The sequence below is a fragment of the Sebastes fasciatus genome, chromosome 9 (assembly GCF_043250625.1).
Source record: "Sebastes fasciatus isolate fSebFas1 chromosome 9, fSebFas1.pri, whole genome shotgun sequence".
Taxonomy (NCBI): domain Eukaryota; kingdom Metazoa; phylum Chordata; class Actinopteri; order Perciformes; family Sebastidae; genus Sebastes; species Sebastes fasciatus.
The window spans coordinates 25481951-25502331 of NC_133803.1; the positions used below are offsets into that span (position 1 = coordinate 25481951).

At 38.5% G+C, this 20381-nt stretch overlaps 2 protein-coding genes across 3 annotated transcripts in view; one reads left to right on the top strand and one right to left on the bottom strand.

Annotated features, from left to right (window-relative positions):
- The window catches only part of plekhh2 (pleckstrin homology domain containing, family H (with MyTH4 domain) member 2), a 38207-nt gene extending 23899 nt beyond the window's left edge, over positions 1-14308 (bottom strand). For both annotated transcript variants that reach the window (XM_074646918.1, XM_074646917.1), the window contains exons 1-2: positions 14131-14308; positions 11215-11354 (exon numbers count right to left, since the gene is read on the bottom strand). In XM_074646918.1, coding sequence (XP_074503019.1) covers positions 11215-11337 — 123 coding nt within the window. In that variant the 5' untranslated portion in view covers positions 11338-11354; positions 14131-14308. The remainder of the gene's footprint in view (positions 1-11214; positions 11355-14130) is intronic.
- Positions 14309-16244: 1936 nt separating this feature from the next.
- thada (THADA armadillo repeat containing) overlaps positions 16245-20381 on the top strand; it is a 109348-nt gene continuing 105211 nt past the window's right edge. Inside the window, exons 1-6 of the mRNA XM_074646919.1 lie at positions 16245-16331; positions 17492-17574; positions 18590-18699; positions 19001-19131; positions 20083-20231; positions 20347-20379. Coding sequence (XP_074503020.1) covers positions 17499-17574; positions 18590-18699; positions 19001-19131; positions 20083-20231; positions 20347-20379 — 499 coding nt within the window. The 5' untranslated portion in view covers positions 16245-16331; positions 17492-17498. The remainder of the gene's footprint in view (positions 16332-17491; positions 17575-18589; positions 18700-19000; positions 19132-20082; positions 20232-20346; positions 20380-20381) is intronic.

Genomic DNA, 20381 nt, shown 5'->3' on the forward strand with positions numbered 1-20381 from the left:
TCTCCTCCATTGTGCTACTCTATGTGGTAACATGTTGGAAGATATATTTTAACAGTCATTTCCCTGGCTATCTTTGTGAAAATTGCAGAAGCCTTTGGCTCTGTGCTAGAAGGTTAGTGCTCTAAAATCCCTATAAAAACTATAAAATGCAACAACTATACCACTAACTATAAAATGCAATAACTATAGCACCAACTATAAAATGCAATAACTATACTACTAACTATAAAATGCAATAACTATAGCACCAACTATAAAATGCAATAACTATAGCACCAACTATAAAATGCAATAACTATAGCACTAACTATAAAATGCAGTGCAGACTCCTTTGCCAAGAAGAAGCTGCCAATTCTTTTTGCCAATGAGTCCATTTGCTTACAGCACCTATACTTGTGTCTCAGATGTCTTGATGAGGTAGTTTTATTCCTGCAGAAGTGCTGCACAGAGCACCTTTAACCAGCTACATAATAATGATGAAGTGTCACATCTATAAAGGTACAACCGGCTCTTTGTGTACTAAGATCAGAGCAGAGCATGTGGAACCTGGTAGGAGTGTGTTAAAACTGCAGCAACACCAAAGGTCACACAGCCTGGATACACACACACACACACGTGGATGGACACACAGACAGTGTGTACATATAATGCCAGTTTACACAGTTTAGACGCGCACATGCACAAGGATGAAAAACCCTCGAGGGAATCGAGGAGAGAGATGACTTTATGAGCAACATTCCTCTGAAATTCTTCGGCTCAAAGTGGCGTAATGAGGAAACTCTCTCAAACCTCAGTGGCTTTATGAAGGAAAATATGCGGGAATGTCGATGGAAATTCTCTGCGTAGCAACTCTGCAACCACCACGGTTAGAATATTTTGCTACATGTGCAGATATGCACCTACAAATTAGGACTAGATTAGAGGGAATTTTAAACAATCCCTGAGGGGAAATCGGGCGGACACACAAGACAATCGGATGTAGCTAAGAATAGGACAGAAGATAATGAAGGAAGTCATTCACTGTAGAGTAAATATACTGTATACACGGCAAACAAAGCTTCACATTCTTCAGTGATTCACAGGATAAAGAAATTATAGTTCACCTTTCCCACAGCAGAGACCCAACAGGGGCTTCCTCCTTCAAGTCTGTCTGAATTTTGTTCAGTTTATGTCAGTTTATGTTTGGGATTTCTTTCATCTATCTGTGCACAGCTCTTTAAGTATTAGTTCAGGTGTTTTGAAGTGGACTTATATGAGGTACTTATCCATAGTCAGTGTATTACCTACAGTAGATGACGGTCAGCACACCCCCAGCTTGGAGAAACAGACGGGAGTAGTGACATGGAAGCAAAGCAACATATTGCTGTGGACGGGCCGGCAGCAATATTTTAGCCACCTAAGAGAAAGGCTCACCTAAAAAAATAGATATCCATTTATTTGTACGCTATATTTAGAATATTTTCTGACAGGGAACTGAACTGAAAGTGAAACTATACTCAATCTATATCTATCTATACTGTTTTTGTCAACGGATTCTGCTGGAAGGCTGTCTGATGGCGAGATAAAGTGGTAGAAATATTCTAAATATAAGTCAGTACCTCATACAACCCTATTTCAAAACACCATTTAAGACTTTTAAAAGACCATTTTAATACAACATATAATGGAATTCATTACTTGTTTCACGATCATACTAGCCATCATATTATTTTTATTATTTTATTCACTTACTACAAATAAAGTTGATTGAAAGTGTGATGGAAAACCAGTAGGGTCGATATTCTTTATTAATGTGTCACATTTTTTTCAGTACTTCCCTGCAGTACATAACAATAATTCCTGATTTTATAATAATTATATTAACCCGACGTGGACCTGAATAAGAAATAATAAGTGGATTAATCAATTAAAAATCACTAAAAAATCCAAAATGTAAAACGTCTCCCGACAGCATGCAATCAGATACATTACTAAATAAAAAAACAATAAGACTTTTGTAAATCATGTTTAAGAAGGTTTTTAATACCTTCCACCCTGTATTAATAAAAAACACAATTTTCCCATTCCGTTTTTTTGTATTCCTCCACTGAAATTTCTAAAAGTAACTCCCTTTTCCTAGTAATGTGATGTTTTAGAAGTGGAAAACGACAGCCAACCCATAAATACCATATGTACTATGATATTGCCAACTACTTGGTGTTTACGGTGGTTCTGTTGAACGTACTGTAGAAATCAACACATTAGCACTCGAGCAGCTGCTGCTCTGTTCCATGACCAAACTGTGTGTGTAAACTAGCATGAAGAGCTGAAGCTGTATTTAGCAGCAGCGTGGATGCAGCCGATGGAGACTGACGTGGCCATGCTCCAGCTTTCCCCTGCTGCTGTTAACTCTCCAGAGGACCAGAAGAAGAAGTGGACCCGGCTCGGTCCAACAGCAGACACACCCTGCCAGAGACACTCAGTGTTTCCACTGCACAACTTTCTCTGGACCAGAGTGGAAGCGAGGCCTTTACGTCATTTCAGTTTGATTATGGAGAATCTGATTCTTGAGACAGAAGATTTTATGTCTCCCGTGGGTGTATTTTTGTTAGGGCTGGGTCGATTTGGCCAAAATCTTCTATCCTGCTATAGGTAATTTCATATCTCGGTAACTATATATATCACAATGTTTTGTGGTAATTCAATAAATAAATAGTCTATATGAAATAACCACATGGTAAAGCCTATGTTTGTATACTTTCTATGTGAATTAAATACTTGACAAAATGAAAAGTACTGAGCATTTTCTCATTTAGTTAAGAACTTTAGTGCAAAATGAACATAACAGTTTCAAGTGAAATTATTAAGAAAACATTGAACTGAGTGGTAATGTAAAGTGTGATGTCAAAACATAACCGCAATCTTCAAATGATATTCCCTCGAAATATTTCACATTAGATATTCTGAGAAATTTTAGTCAGTATGTGCTTGTTATTATCAATTTTGTATCATGATATATGATTTCATCACGATATACAATAAATTATCATATTGAATTATTGGTCAGCCTTAATTCGTGTCAGTGGAGCCTGTGGTACCTTCACATCCGGTTTTGGAGATATTGTGACCTGAAAAAAACTGCACTGTAGTGTCAGTACTCGATATCGAAATAACCCAGTACCAAGTTAGTATCACTTCTACAGTCAAAGGATACCTGCATTCGATCCTTTTTGTACCCGGTTCTAGAATTTTTTTTATTATAGAGCCAATCACCGCAAGTGTGACGTGACGTGTGATTGGCCCGCCGCCGCAGCAGCAGCTACAACCCATACAGTCTGTGGTGTATTTGACGGAGTTGGTAATTCAGCGTGCCGAGACGCCACCAGAACGTTGGACAGTATGGCTGTGGCGTCTGATAAAAATAAATGCGGTGGTGGTGGCGGCATTTTACGCAACTGAGTGCTTCCATTTACATGACGGGTATCGAGAATAAAAAGGTATCAAATGAAGTACTCTGCGAATTCTCTTGATCTATTTATGTAGTTATTTTGATCTCACAAACTACAGAAACACTCACAGATCACTTTTCACGAAAGCAACTTCTTTATGATCAAAAGCAGACATGAAAAAGGTTAATATATCTTACGCACATACACTCTATATAGCTCCTCCGCTGTACCACAAACGACAAACCACATGTGCCTCTCTCAATAACAGATATAGCATCTGGCAGAGAGCTGCATGTTAATTACAGGGCACGTATAGTGTAGGCTGGAGCTGGAGACGACACACACACACACACACACACACACACCAGACATAACAACATATAAAAACCCATAAACACATGATGATGATATTCTCCTGAGTATCAGACCGTGTGTGTGTGTCTGTATGTTTTCCTCATTCTGGATGTTATATATAGGATGAATGAGGTCTGGGTGTGTGTCTCATATCCTGTTGGGACGACCAAGGAGAGGTTAAGGTTTACATTATGGCGATTTCACGAGCCCCAAATGTACTCACACACAATATGAGTCCTCCAGCTGCTGCTTCGCTGTGTCTAGGCCTGACAAACACACACGCCTTCATAACCTCCCAGCAACTATAACAAGCCCTGTAAACATTTAATCGAACCACAATCCTATCTGTAATTACATTTTATATATCCATAATAGCATTTCTCCTTGTCAAAATTGTGTTCTTACTAGTCAGAATGGTAATTAAAGATATCCGCGATGACATTCTTACTAGAAGAAATTGTATTTCAAGATATGTAAAACTTTATTTCTCCTATTCAAAACTAAATTTAAGATATCTTTAAATCCTTAAAAAGTATAAGTGGATGTTTTTCCGACCGTAATTCAATTCTTCCTAGTCAAAAAGAACATTTCAGATATCCACGACATCATTCTTTCTAGGACAAATGACGTCACTTTTGCCATTCTTGTGTATTGGGCTTTCAATTCAAAATATCCACAATTGCATTTTTGTTATCTAGAGTCTGCAGATCTGCAGTTCATATCCAGTTTAGCTATTAAATGTTAAAACGGCTTGCCATACAACAACGCTTTATCACCTCTGCAGTCAATTCCTCCTCCTCAGATACAAACTCCAGCTCAACTCCCATTCCTGGAATTCCACAACTGGCGCTCTGTGGCCAACCTCGTCCTGAACTCCATCCTCCCCCCCATCGCTCCATCCACAGCCAGGCCGCCAGCTCACAAAGCCTCTTTCTGTAGATGCTACGACTCACAGTGCTGCTGACCTACAGGTTTAATACCAAATAGGTTCACCAATTACATAGTTACAGTTATTCTCAGGCTAATATGCTCAACAACGCTCTAAAACTAAATGTGTTAATTGTCAAATAGGTCCAATAAAATTAAAACTGGGGACAAATAGAGAGGTGAAGGCCGTCCCCTTTTGGTGGACCACTGTGGGACCTTAATTTGGAAAAAATATGAATTCCTGCATCCAGTCGCATTTTGCAATATGCAAGCCAGCATGCTTTTCTGCGCAGCGGATCTATGAGCAAGAGGGTCAAAGTTCAAGGCACAATGTTATGACAGTAGTAGTACATGTCCCCATTTATATGCATGCTGTATGCAACAGTATGTACTGTGCAGGGGCAGATGCAGAATGTAATAAAAGTAAAAAGAAAAATGTATGCAAGTATGAAAAAGTCACAGTTTGTTGTAAAACTGTTGAAGTATAAGACTGTGAAAATATTGCTGGATTGCTGGATAAAACACATCAGATAACGTTTATATTTGTACGTAGAACATAGCGAAGTTACCTAGCTGGCAAGCCAAGGTAACGCACATGTTGGTGACGTATATTGTGCGAGACGAGAGATGTAGTTCACTGAGCGGTTTCACACAAAACTAAATGAGACTATGACAAACTACGACTTTCTTGACTTGCATTCATGACGCAATTCAAACAAAAATATTTGACTACCATACAGATTTCTTCCTAAATAAGGTTCCATGGTGTCCACCGGAAGGGACGGGACTTCGCCTCTCTATAAAGGAATAAACTCACCTCAAAAACAAGTCTCCTTTGACACACAGGACAGCCATACAAGCACATAGCTGTACTACGCATAGAAAAATAAACACAAGCAAATGTAGACGAATGAAGAAAAGTAACATCTGTATTTAGGAGAGCAAGAAAAAGAGGAAATGTGGTGGTGACAAGGCGGCTGGAGGCTAAAATCTCAAGCAGATGTTTGTGTGTGCATATACTGTATATATTATATGTTTTATGGCAAGTATATTGACTGTGACTGACATGTCTGATCTGATTGGTCCACATGGCCAGTATCACCCACATAGGAGGATGTTTTTCTTCTTTCCAAATGTGGAATCAATCAGAATAGAGACCAAACCAGAGGACGCCACTCCACCCTTTGTGGTTTTGCTCTGTGTCTACTGTATGTACTGTATGGTATACATACAGTCTGGGTGTAGTTTCCCTCTCAGAGGATACGTCTGGAGATATTCTATAGTTCACTTATTGTCACCACATCCCATGACGAGATAAAAACCAACTTAATTGATGCACTAATATTAAGTATGGTGTGTGTTCAAAGCTTGATTTACAGTATATATTATCCCTCTGTGTCGTAGAGCTCCATTGTTCTCCAAAAACAATTAAAAACACATCAGTGAGCCACACTGTTGAACTATGTGACATGTTCCGTCATTATGATAAACTGTGTTGTAGTTTCATTCACCATCCTGCCGCTGTAAATACTCCCTGGAGCACCAAATGTGTATTAATCCGCAGCTGAAAATAGTTCCCAACCAATGCACTATTTCCTCCTGTTTCAGTAACGTTGGCTAAAAAACTACAGTGCCCAGCTGTTTTAAGTAATTATTCAGCCTTTAAGAACTGAAACTATATATTTGTGAGCTGTTTTGAAAGATTAAAGGGGATAAAATGGCTTGTTAAAAGTGACACCTGTGTCCGTTAAGTCAACGACAGTCAGAGTACTGTTGCTCGTTCTCGTGGTCGCACTACATTGACGCGAGCGATCAGCGGTCAAAACAGTGAAGCATCACACACAAGACTGAACGTGATTGACAGCTAAAACCACAATATCACTATATATTTCACATGCTTGGCAGTAATGTTAGCTGACCAGACGAAGGTCTCTCCATGAGTCGAAAGCCCGGCTGATGTTGACCCTAGTTTTCCCCCTGACGTCAGTCATATTCCTGTTTTGCAAGACGGATTTCACTAGATATAACTTGTGTGTTTTTGTGCTTCCGTGGAGTTTGCGTTGGAGTTGTGGTGGGGGCTTATCGTTTGTTGGTGGTAGCGCACTCCATTTCTAACCGAACGTTAGCTATGGTTGCACACTGTTAGCTAGGCTTGCCGCGGTAGACGGTGTTACACGGTGGTCGGGCACACACCGATTACATTACATACCCACCATCGTTTTGCTTTTTTTTTTTTTTTTAAAGATATAAAACACATTTAGTTCATTTTTGTGCATCAGCACCGTGTTATCAATACATAGTCGGACAACAGATGCTACAAACTGAAGGTGAAAGTGTCTGCTCTTTATGGAGTCTCAATACAGAGTAGCAGGAGTCAGATTTCACACACATGACGAGAGAGAGTTGACAGACAAGACGATGGCGGAGGATTTGGTGTCAAAGCGAAAAGAAAAAGCACCCATCTGGCAATATTTCAGATTTAAACCCAATGCCATAAGGGAACCATAACGGTAATGAAGTAATCGCCGTGAGGAGCGTGGCCCCACAGCGAAACCTGGACTGGAGATGCCAGACACACAGTCATCCAATGGTAAAGATCAAAAAAGGCACGCTGCGCATATTGACCGCCATCTTTTATCATAAAATGTCTGGTGTAATCGGTAACACCGGTGTTGTCACAAGTTTATTAACCGGTGGGAAAATTTCCTCACCTTCGTTTCTCTACTGTTAGCCCTGAAGCGTAGCTGAAGAGAGTAAAGGCACTCACGATTTTGCGATTTCTGACGTCACATCTGTTAGATTTTCCCAGAAAAACAGGCCTTCATTCTTCACATTAAAAGCAGTCTACAGGCTGACAGAGGAAACCCAGAAAGTCGCGGAATGTCTCACTTTTTAGGTCAGGTTACAACCTGTTCACACATTGGCGATGAAAATGATTAAAAAATGTTTATATGTGTAAAAACATACATACAGTCCCTTTAAGTCTTCACCAAGGAGTTTATTGATTTATCATTTGCATTTCCCCTCATTCAAAATGCTGATATATTCTTTATAGGGATAGATTCACACACAGGCGGACGGATGGAATAAAAATGATCAGCAAGTTGGGTTGAAGGGGGGGGGGCTTAACACACATGGCCTCTTTGTCTCCATCATGAGATGTGTAGCCTACTGTTACAGCTGGAGGCCCCGCAGGCCAAAACCAACGTCCCTCCAAAATAGCTGCACCCACACACTCAACGCCAGGTTTCACTTTTGTGCAAAAATCTCTGTTTAAAACTGTTTATAAATGAATTTGATTTGACCTTCATACATTCATGTGCACACACACAGAATAACGCTGACTGCTTCAACTTGCAAGCTCACTTCTTGTGCAACACACACACACACATGCATACTATTTACTAAACTGGGTATTTCCTCCCCTGGGAAGCTCAATCTTTACACAGTGCCTCATTTTCTCTCTCTCTCTTTCTTTTCCTTCCCCTCATCCCCCCCTCCATCAAGTCAACCCAGATTCAAGTTAGTTAATATTCAATTGTCTCAATTAGACGATTCAACATTTGTATTTTGGTATAATAAAAAATTGAAGTGTGCTGTCACTACAAACAATATCCATCTCAACAAGTCATTTAGTCTCATTTCACCAACCAGAATGCTGCAGTCGCATCAATGAATGGACACAAACCTCCAGTTTGTTCAACAACAGAGTGAATCACCACTCAACATGACTTTATTAGCCCACCTCCACAGTGAGATATTAGGGGGATTTTGTAGTGACGTACTTGCACCCCCGCACAGCTTTAAAACAACAAGCTCTGGCTCAGGCGGTGGGAGCCACAGTAGAGAAAAAAAAACATCAGCAGGGGTCTGAATGTTAACATGATGAGCTCATAGCGTCAGCAGCAGGTCAGTGATGGGTCACTCTATGACAAACCTACAGGAGGTAAATAACTACATGTTCATTCTGACAACTGCAGAAAAATATCACATGTAGTCTGCAGGCGGCATACTGATTAAAAAGCAGATTGGAAATTAGTTTTGTTCTGCGTGAGTTGGCGATATATGTCTGAATGTCATAAAACTTTTTACAGCTCAACCAGGATAAAACTGAAATTTAAGTTATTTTATTAATGTACTTAATAACTTCACACACTGTTTTACTACTATTACAGTTATTATAGCTTTTAATTCTATTTTATTGTTATTTTATTAATCAATTTTTATTGTATTTAAGTTGCATAATTTTATTCTATTTTATTGTTATTTTATTAATATACTTAATTACTTCAAACACTGTTTTACTACTATTACAGTTATTATAGCTTTTAATTCTATTTTATTAAATTTTTATCATTTTTATTGTCTCGCGTGCATTGGTCTCAAATTATTGAATTGTTAAATTGTTTTTGTCTTTTCTGTTGTATTCACGGTTTTCACACTTTTTGGATCGTCAGTCATCTGTGAAGCACTTTGAACTGCACTAACCTGTATGAAAGGTGCTATATGAATAAAGCTGATTGTGTGTGAGTGAGTGTACAGTTTAATACAGGCTAAGGGCTATGAGGTACAGACAAGGCAATAAGCTGTAAACTATTAAACTATTAAACAGTCAACACCACTCGAAGAGAAAAACTACAAGTAAAAGTTGTGCAGAGGCTTCTCTAAAACCCATTGTGTGTTATTCTGAAGAGTTTAATGGTGTGTTTTATGATGTTGAGTGGAAAATTCTTTAAACATAGTTAAATTCAAACTTGTCTACTATGGCGGATCAGACCAGAAATATGCAGCAGAGACTTTCACATGTTCCCCACCAAAGCCAGTCTTCCATCCAAGTCTCTACAGGAGTTTGTTTTGCCGTCCAGCTGAGCTTACTTCGACTCTGTAATTGACTGGAGCTGGGTCAATCCCATCATGCAGTGCGTGGCGGAGCCCTGTGGTCAGACTGCTGTTTACATTAGAGCTCTAATCAGCCTCCCTGGAGAGCAGCTTCAGATCTAGGCCACTGAGCAGTTTGGGCCGGCCCAGTGAGGGTCGGCTGGGAGGGACGGGGCTGCTCTCTACCAACCAGACTCACCACAACGCTCTGTTTCAGAGTGGATGTCCTCCTGGACTTATAAGGACGACATGTTGACCTTTTTTTTGTGAATCTTTTCAGAGATCACCCATAAAACAATGTGGCCGAAGTGGGAGTTTCTGTCTGTGGCACTCTCACATTCAAAGCCATGTCGTAATTCAGTTTATTCCTGACAAACTTAGACCGAGAACATGACTTGTTTTGTTTCCATATACAGTAACAATGATTCTAACCCTTGACGCCCAAAGCCCTTCCGGTTTTCATTTGGTCCATCTCATTCAGGAGCCAGCCTGATGCCAAACGAGCAGTACAGTAGTTCAGCATTAATAATGTCTGCTATGTGTGGTGGCTAGTGAAGTAAAAGTTTCATTCAGCTAATAATGGTTCTTCCTGTCCTCACTCCGTCCTCCAGCCTGATCCACAGAAATCCCCTGAGGTCCGCCATCAGTGAAGCTGATGGGACAGTAAAAGAAACAGCTGGCTGTCATGGAAACAGTATTATTATAAAATTAATATGATTACATGACTGTAACACTGTGGGTTAAGCAAACTACACATGGAGAGAGGAATAACAGCAGCACCAGCAACTCCAATGTTATTCCATGTTTAGTCAAATAATAAAAATGAAAGGTAAGTGTTTTGTGTTCTTTTTAATCAGTATTATAAGTATTTTCTTCTTCTTCTATATTCTAATTCAAGTGTGTCTTGGCCCATTCAGGAAAAATTAGCTCATCCACCCTCCAACCAAGATTTGATTTAGAGCATTCTATCTGTTTTCTCCTCCTCACATCCCTTCAGTTCTGCCAGTTACATTAAGTCGGAAGAAGAGCATCTGTTAGAAACATCTCTACCTGAAGATGTGCTAATAAATTGCACTTAAGGGAGCTACAGTGTGTGGACCTTTTTTTTTTTTTGTTTTACATTTTTCATTGTTTTTCTGTCAGTTAAAACATTTGAATTCTCTGTTGGTGATATATTTCTATCAGTCACATTACCTGACACCTTGACTAGCAATAATAGATCTATAATCAATATCGGAGCAGCAGTCATCAGGTGGCAGCAGTTAATTACTTCCACACATTGTAGGACAGGTGAGATGCATCATGAGTGATTTCCATCTCTTCAAAATGATGCTGGAGTGAGCGAGGATGTCCTATTTGGTAAATACACTTCCTCCACCCTCACATCTCCTCTTCATATCTCTCTCATGCAGGATGAGACACAAGTCAGGGAAACGAGGAATCATTTTAGCTAAATGGAAAGCATCCTTTCCGTAAATACACTGTAAAACTGTTGTACAGACCTCTCACCTGTAAAGCAGCTTCACTAGACACTTTCCCTCACTAAGACAAGACTCAAACTGGCACCACAAAAATCATTAACTGCTTTCAGCGACAGATTCACAGAATGAAGTTTACTTGAACCAACCTTGTCAGCGGTGAGTTCTCGAATCTTGATGATCTGCACTCTGAACTTCATGAGCAGCGCCTCCAGGACCATACACTTCTCCTTCCAGTCCTCCTGGCTCATGGCGTCCTCCCCCTCCGCCATACCGCCCGACCAGCCCTCTGGAAGACACGCACAGCAGGGAGAGACTGAGAATATGCACGTAATAATACAGTGATCCTCTATATGTTTCCTGTGGGAAATATATTCCTTTAATTAAGTGGAGAGATCAGCTAGAGACAACCGTCCTGGAAGCTGGTTGGGATTTCAGTGTCTTGCTGAAGGGCACTGCAGCAGTGAAGGATTGCTGACGTGGAGACTGTAGTTTGGTTTCTGAAGGATGATCAAAATGTCATTTTTGTGCAGCTGTTCAACATCTGCAGGTCTTCAGCTTTAACAATTTTCAAACCAAAAGTTCCAGGTAATATTTCAGTTTTCCTCAGAACTCTATTTGTGTCTCCAAAATAGCACTGAAACTGAAATTGATGTGTCTTACTTGTGTCAATATTGCATTAGGGCAAGAAGTGCTGCATTCGTCAGTTCATTAAATAACATGAAATCAATCAAACTTTATCATATATCATCACGAAATGGGAAACAGTCACTGCACCATATATGATTTTTTTAATCCAATGACTCTTACTTGCAAACCAATATACCGCATCTCTCTAACCCAAATAAACACAAACATATCTAGACACAGACACAAAACAGGCAGACAGAGGGTTTGTTGTTGTGCAGATGTTTTGCCACCAGCCAGCACCTGAAATGTTCCAGGGCCGAGCCCAGCTGGACCAGTGCGGGCAGTGGGCGTATCACTTTTAGCCAAACAGAAAGAAAAAACACCACCGTTGCTCCAAAACACCTCGACGCCCTCCCTGGGATGGACTTGCATCATGTTTTCCAGCGCTATCGTAGGAAAACAGGCGGTACATATATATATATATATATATAGAGAGAGAGAGAGAGAGACAGATGAGGATCTCTGATGGAGGAGAGCAGCAGGAGGAGGAAGATAGAAAGCCTGGGTTTCTCTTCCAAGTAATAACCTCTCATTACCAGCCTGGCTTGCTCACAAAGAGACTGCAAACATGTGTGGAGGGAGACCATAAACTGGTTTCCACAGGCTTATTTCTGTTGCCTGTTTGCTGTGGTAAACACTGACAGAGGCAAGGAGAAAAAAGAGCTCTCATCCCACAAAACAAAACAACATAAATGACTATACTATGACATATTGAATATGGATAAACCATACCGTACGAGTTAAAGGAACAGTGTGTAACATTTTGGTGGATCTATTGGCAGAAATTAAATATAATATTGATAAATATGTTTTCTTTAGTGTGTATAATCACCTGAAAATAAGAACCGTTGTGTTTTCGTTATCTTAGAATGAGCCCTTCATATCTACATAGGGAGCAGGTCCTCTTCACTGAGTCCGCCATGTTGCTCCTTTATTGTTTTTACGTTACCTGAAGGCCACCGTAGTTCTCCGACACGCTTGTGAAACTGCGGTAACGTGAGCCGCAGAGTGCAAAACCGTGGGACCGCCAGCCGCCTTCTGACTTCAGTTACTCCTAAAGTAATATTATTACAATAAGGATGGCCTCTGAGCGAGGAGAACGACGTTACCACAGTTTTGCACTCGGCGGCTCATGTTACCGCAGTCTTAGAAAGGGAGGAGTGAGCGGAGGGGTACTCAGTTGGTTGCAATCTGCAACCACACCACTAGATGCCGCCAAATCCTACACACTGTACCTTTAATATGTGATACCATATCTCTGTTCTTCTTACATTATACATATCCATTTAAAAAAAGGAATACAATTTCTTTTTAACCGTTTCTTACAAAGATATTAAGATATTTAAAATACCTAGTATCATTTCAAACATGCTGTAATTTGCACTGACAAGCCTAATTAAGTTTTATTGTGAATTATCTGTAAAACCACCCTCGCTCGCATAATTCTTATCATACACCCATTATACCTTATGGGGAGTATTTTGATTTATTATGGTTTTGCTGCTGATTCAGCTAGTCTTTTGAGAATTTGATACAGTCACATTTCCTTGTAAGTACATGTTTTGTGATTTTAATAAGCTCCTATGAGAATATTAGTCAATTTTCTATTATGAAGGACAGATAAGTTTTTGTCCGAGCATCATTCCACAGTGATGATGTGGTTGGTGGCCAGTTAACCCCTGACCCCTGACTATGAGTTTCTTTTTGTCTCTTTGTCTCACTTCCTGTTGAGTAAAGTCACAGTGTAAAGAGAGAGTGGACCAGAAATTGCTGTCTGAGTGCTTCTCTGTGATTGTGGTCAGGACCAGTGATGCAGTGAGCTATTAAAAGCCATAACTGGGATGAAAAAAGCAATAGACTGGAAGCAAAGTACCCTAAACATTGAGATAATATATATTATATTTCTTCAGGATTCATACAGAGACTTTATTTCACCACTCTGAGGTAAAAAAAGTTTGAACTTTAAGTTTGTGGTACTTTAAATTGAATATACAGACACTATAACACATAATAGCTCATGTATTTTTGTTTCCTGTGATGTCACAAGAATATTTTGACATTTAATTTACAAATGAAAGTGTATTTTAGTGTCAAAATTGCAGGGGATATAGCTCTGAAGTGTGAATATAACACCAGTTTTAGCAAAAGACACAAATAGCATCACTCTTTGTGAGTGTTTATGGCAAACAGTAGAGACTACTGTATTCACATTCATGAGTGTCCTCAACTAAATCATCAATTTCACATCACTGTCATACCAAATATCTGTGAAACTGGTGTTCTGTTCAGCATAGGTTCAGAGCTATAATGTGTCTTTGATTAGTTTCTTATTTAATTAAAAAAAAAAAAAATTTCTTCAAAGTTTCTCCACTTACCCTTGATAATAGTTGATGGGTAGATACTATATGAGGGACTTCACGCCATGTCGACTTCAGCATCCATACATTTCTTCTTATTCCTGTGTAAAAACTCCTAATTCATGAGTATAAAACGGTGAATTTCTCTCTTGCTCAGAGGATTTCATCTCAGCTCTCTCAGAATAAAAGTTGGAGACTGGTGGGGTTTGGGGGCGTGGCTTGGCTTGGCGCAGCCAATAAGATCATTTGGTGGGCGTTTCTCTGCGGAGTCTGAGTTTGATTGACGTGTGTTCTCCGCCAATCAGAAGCCGGAGCGCTATTTTTCCAGACAGAGCAGCGTTCTGAGGGGGCGGTGTAACAATTTGACGGAAGTGACGTTTCACATGTGGAGCATGGACTCAGGTGTGTCAAGCTGCGAGAACAGTACAGGAAGCAGAATAAGTGTTGCTTCAAATTCAATGTTTTTTTTTCATAATTTATTACTAACTCATTAAAGTACATTAGACATTACAATACTACAGTCCAGTGAGTATTGGGGAAAAAAAATTAAAAATAAACTAATTACACACACACAAAAATAAAAAAAATTAAAACAGAACAAAAAAAAGGCACAAACAAACAACTGCAAAACAAATATCACATGTAGTCTGCAGACGGCATACTGATTAAAAAGCAGATTTGAAGTTTGAAGCGATATATGTCTGGATGTCATAAAAGTTTCAACCAGGATAAAACTGAAATTTTAGTCATATTCTGAAGCTCAAAGACACTTATTATATTCTATTTAAGTTGCATAATTGTATTCTATTTCATTGTTATTGTATTAATCACTCATTTTATTGTCTATAAGTTGCATCATTTTATTCCGTTTTATTGTGATTTTATTAACGTACTTAATTACTTCAAACTCTGTTTTACTACTATTACGGTCATTATAGCTTTTAATTCTATTTTATTGTTATTTTATTAATGTACTTAATTACTTCAAACTCTGTTTTACTACTATTACTGTTATTATAGCTTTCAATTCTATTTTATTACATTTTTATCATTTTATTGTCTCAAGTGCATTGGTCTGAAATTATTGAATTGTTAAATTGTTTTTGTCTTTTCTGTTGTATTCACGGTTTTCACTGGAAGACACAGAGGCACAAGATTTTTCTCAGATTACCTGTCTCATGCACTACTGTCAGGATATAGTGACCATTTTTTAAAAAATACTTTTTTAAATCATATTTGCTCCGATCCTACCTACTGTTGCTTTAACAGCCAGTCAAATTCAAAGTTTTCTAACAAAAATAAAATTTTAGAAATTTGTTCAGATAGGTTTCAACCACACATTTTGCTCAAAATAATGTATTTTTAATTGTGTAATCAAATAAAGAATAGAAATATTCACAAAATAGATAAAAGTAGCGGTTTATTTTGTTCTAGAACAAGTCAGCAACCTTTACTACCAAAAGAGCCATTTTAGGCAAAAACAAAAGAAAAAAAATCTGTCTGGAGCCGCAAAACATTTGATCATTGTGATGAAGGTAACACAGTTTATAGTCTAAGTATATAGTATATAAGTCTAATACAGTGAGGGCCAAAGTGCAAATGTACGACGGAGTATTAGGGCAACATTGAGGGGAAAAAAATCGGAGATTTCCAGAATAAAGTAATGACTTAACGAGAAAAAAAGTCGTAATATTACGAGAATAAAGTCATAAATTAAATCGTAATATTAAGAGAATAAAGTCATAAATTAACGAGAAAAAAAAGCGTAATATTAAGAGAATAAAGTCATAAATTAACAAGAAAAAAAGTCGTAATATTAAGAGAACAAAGTCGTAAATTAACGAGAAAAAAAGTCGTAATATTACGAGAATAAAGTCATAAATTAACGAGAAAAAAGTCGTAATATTACGAGAATAAAGACATACATTAACGAGAAAAAAAGTCGTAATATTACAAGAATAAAGTCATAACTTCAAAAAATAATGTGAAGTTATGTATTAATGTATTTTTTAATTGTGTAATCAAATTAAGAATAGAAATATTCAACAAAAAGTAGATAAAAGTAGCATTTTATTTCTTCTAATCTAGAGCATGAGGTTTAAAATCTGTTTTATTCTGAAAAACAAATACCGGAAGTTGTCTCCTCTTGCTTGACAGGATATTTCAGTTACCAACTGAAACAGAGGAGCTCCAGTAACTAAACCTCATGCTGAACTGAGGTGAATATTAAGCTACTTATATTTGACTTTACACTGTTATTGAGCTGTTCTTTGTGTCTCTGTGAGCGTGTCGTTGTTTTATTGTGTCAGACAGTGTTTGTTATTTGTGTGTCTTCTGTTAGTGTCTGTGTTAGAGACAGATAGCTAATAGTGAGCTAACAGTAGTCATGGCAGCAGTTACTGTTAGCCAAAGTAAAGCAATACATATGCATTAATGTGGAGTTTACATGTGTGAATGTGTGTTTAAGGAGTTCAGGTTTGACATATATCAAGAAAAACTGTAAATATGTAAACACAAGATGATATCACTGTTCATTGTGTGCAATATTAATGTCCAACATGTGCAATATTACTTATTTTTCTGTTTGTTAGCTTGCTTTACCTGTTTTATTTTACTTATCTTATCTTATTTACTCATTTTACTAAATGTATCTTACTTAATTGTTATTCTATTAGGCACTGGTGATAGAAATAGTACTTTTTTTATTTTATACACTTGAACTTGAACTTGTTGTAATTTTGTTGTATTTTTGGCACAAGAATTTCCTAGGGGATTAATAAAGTTCTATCTTATCTTATCTTATCTTATCTTATTTATTATTATGTTAATATGTAAATACAAGATGATTAATTTATCCAAAGGGACTATCAAAGAGGTAAAGATGATGTTGTTTTGCTCACTTCTGACAGATGTGACAGTCTATTAATTAAGTTGACCCTGCTGTTTGTATTCTCTATAAGATAAGATAAGATATTCCTTTATTAGTCCCGCAGTGGGGAAATTTGCAGTGTACAGCAGCAAAGGGGATAGTGCTAAAAACAAGATGCATCAGCTAACACAGTAAAAAAAGATCTGAAAAATATTCATACAAAATATGAACCATTTAAATAGAAGGAAGTATAAAAATAGGAGCAGTATATACAGGATTGACAATAAACAGACAATTAACAAAATTGCACAAGTGGAAAATGATATTGCACATTGAGAACGAATGAAATTCCACCTGAATATATCAGGTTATTATCAGTTTTTTGGTGTGTAAGTGGTCTACTTGGAGCAACCAAGCCTTGTTAAAGATTTGTTTTAAATTGGAATTATTGTTTTAGATTAAAGCTCAAACAGTCAAGGAAATGAATTAACTGTTGCTGCCCCCTCACAGAGTCATCATGGTGGTGAAGAAGAGGAATACAGCCAAAGTAGAGGCTGTGGTTCTGGATGAGGAAAACCTACACAAGCTGATAGGTAATGTGACCTAAATACTGATAAGCAAGCTAACTGTGGTTAATAAAAAACAAAGTAATTAATCCTGTTAGTGCTCCCAGAAACATATTAAAACGTGGAGCACAGAGCGCTGTCAGTCCAGGTGTGTGTATCCTACACACTCTCACTTCTACATTATAATATATGTCATAGTGTTTAAAGGAGACCTATTATGCTTTTGTGCTTTTTCCCTTTCCTTTAGTGTGTTTTATATTTTTTTTATGCATGTAAAAGGTCTGCAAAGTTACAAAGCCCAAGGTCCACGACAAAGGGAGTTACTCTCCCCCACAGAAAGACTGCTCCTGAACTGCCTGACTTGATTGAAGTCCTGCCTTTTTTTTCTGTAACGTGGTGATGTCACCAAGTAGGGATGTCATGGGAACCGATACTTCCGTACCAAGTCGATGCCAAAATTAAAAAAAAGTGACGGTACTCTTTTTCTACAATACTGTACGATGCCTGGAATGGTCATTGGTAGTGATGTGACAGTAAGGACAATTTTCCCACCGGTTACACCGGTGTTCCAAGAAAAGATGACGGTCAATATGTGCAGAGCGCTGACTCTGATCTTTACCGTCGGGTGGCGGTGTGTCTGGCTTCTCTGGTAGCGCTTTTGCTGCGGGGCTCCGCTGCGGGGGTCTACCTGGCGCCGGTGCTCTGTGCACACCGGCTGTGATGGCTCCATCCACGTCGCAGCGATTACCTCATTAATGTTATGGTTCCCTTATAGCATTGGGATTAAACGTGAAATATTGCCAAGTAGGTGCGTTTGCCTTTCGCTTCAACAATAAATCCTCTGCTTCCTACTCCTGCTACTCTGAGCTGACAGAGGGTGAAAAGAGGTGCTGCAACACAGCTAGTATGAGAAAAAGTAAAGCGCTTTTTGAACATTAAATCATGTAAACATGTTCTAGTAGAAACTCAGAATACAGGTATGCACCTGAACATTTTCATAATAGGTCCTCTTTAATGTTTAGCAATGTGTGATCTTTCCCAGCGTCCCTCTCTGTGGATGGAGGAGAGGATGGAGCCAGGCAGGTTGCCCAGACCCTGCAGTCCTGCTTGGAGCTGACGGAGCCGGTGCAGCAGATCCAGCTGGTTAAAAAGGTTGGTTTTGCGAGCAATGTGAGATATAATAAAAAGTACCTCACTGTTGTCTTCAACATGCAGGGATTATGTTGATAAACAGTTTGATCAAAGACCTTGTGTAACAACATGATTAGTGCATGTCTACTACTGTATGATATGCATTCATAATTTAACAAACTATGTGGATGGAGTGCTACCGTACAGTATATGACCATAGGGCTGCACAATTAATCAAAATATCAGTCAAAATAAATGCAAATAGATATTTTTTCAAAATCGTGCAGCCCTATATGACCATTGTGTGTCCATACTGCACCAGGCGGGGTCCCAGCTGGAGGCACTGAGTGAAGAGGAGCCTGATGGAGCTCTGCTAGAGGCCTGTCTACACACCCTGTCTCTGGTCTACACCTCCCTGCAGGCCAAGAACCCCCTACGACGAGCCATCGCCAGGTACACAGCTATCTGTTCTAGTAAATGAGATGGAGACCATAAAGTGAGTTCGTTTTTTTTTAGTTGTTTCTTAGTGTTGGTGAGGAAACCAGTCTTTTTATCACAGATTTTATTCTGCCTTCAAACAACAACATTTTATAATCTAAATCCTCGTCCTAAACAGGATTTACGCTACAGTTCAATTTTTTCTTTTACCTCCAATATGGCCGTTAGTATTCTAGATTTCCGGCCATATAGATCAACGACCGGACTTATGTTTTAAAGCCATATAATAGCCTACATTTGACATCGCTTGAAAATAAGTTAAATGAAGAAGCGGTCTAAAAAAATAAAATAATAGGCTGGCCGAATTCAACTTTTATCAAATTCAAAATAGTGTTGTGTGTCTCGTAAGTCTGTAGCCTACTGAATAGTCTGAAGCTTCATTCATAACGTTGACAATTCAAATTATTATTAATTCCTTACTGAAACATTGCGTTCAGTCCACCTTCTCTTCCCTTTTCTCTCTCAATCACACACAAATACTTCGCCAACAGAATATTCTGCTTCAATGATATTTGTTGATGTTCAAAAACAACATTTTCACTGCGGTCAAAAAACATCATAAAATATGACGTCAGACGTTCAAAGGTTCATTCGAAAACTTCAATAGAATTTTTTTTGTTATCATATAAATTCATATTTAACTTGTCTTGGCAACATATCTTACAATATTGGGCTATGTAATATGCTATTGACGAATTTAATTATTTGGCATATTTCCCAACGGACATGTTGGCCGTTGATAATTCAATCTACCGGACAACTACACGTGACACCGGCTAACGTAAACCCTGGTCCTAACAGCAATGTAAATTCCATATCAGTGTCCAAGCAGCATGGCATTGTGAAAACTGTCATCTCCTGTGAATTACTCTCATCAATAACATGTCTCTGTGTTGCTTTCCTCAGTGCCTTAGGTTCAGTACCCGCCTGGCTACAAGAGCATACTGTAAACAGTTTGTCTGCCTGCTTGTCCGACTGTCTGTCCAACCCAACTTCTGACCAGTATCCACACATCGTAGACACCATCACTGCCTGTCTTGATGGCTTCACTCTCGGTGAGTAGCCTTTACTCGTACTGCAGACTTGTTCTACTTCTGATCACTAAAGATATCAGATAGATCTTGCTTACTATTGTAGAATAACTACCTTTCCAAAATTCCTTTTCTCCAGGTGAGAGATGCATCAACAAACTGTTGCCTGAAGGT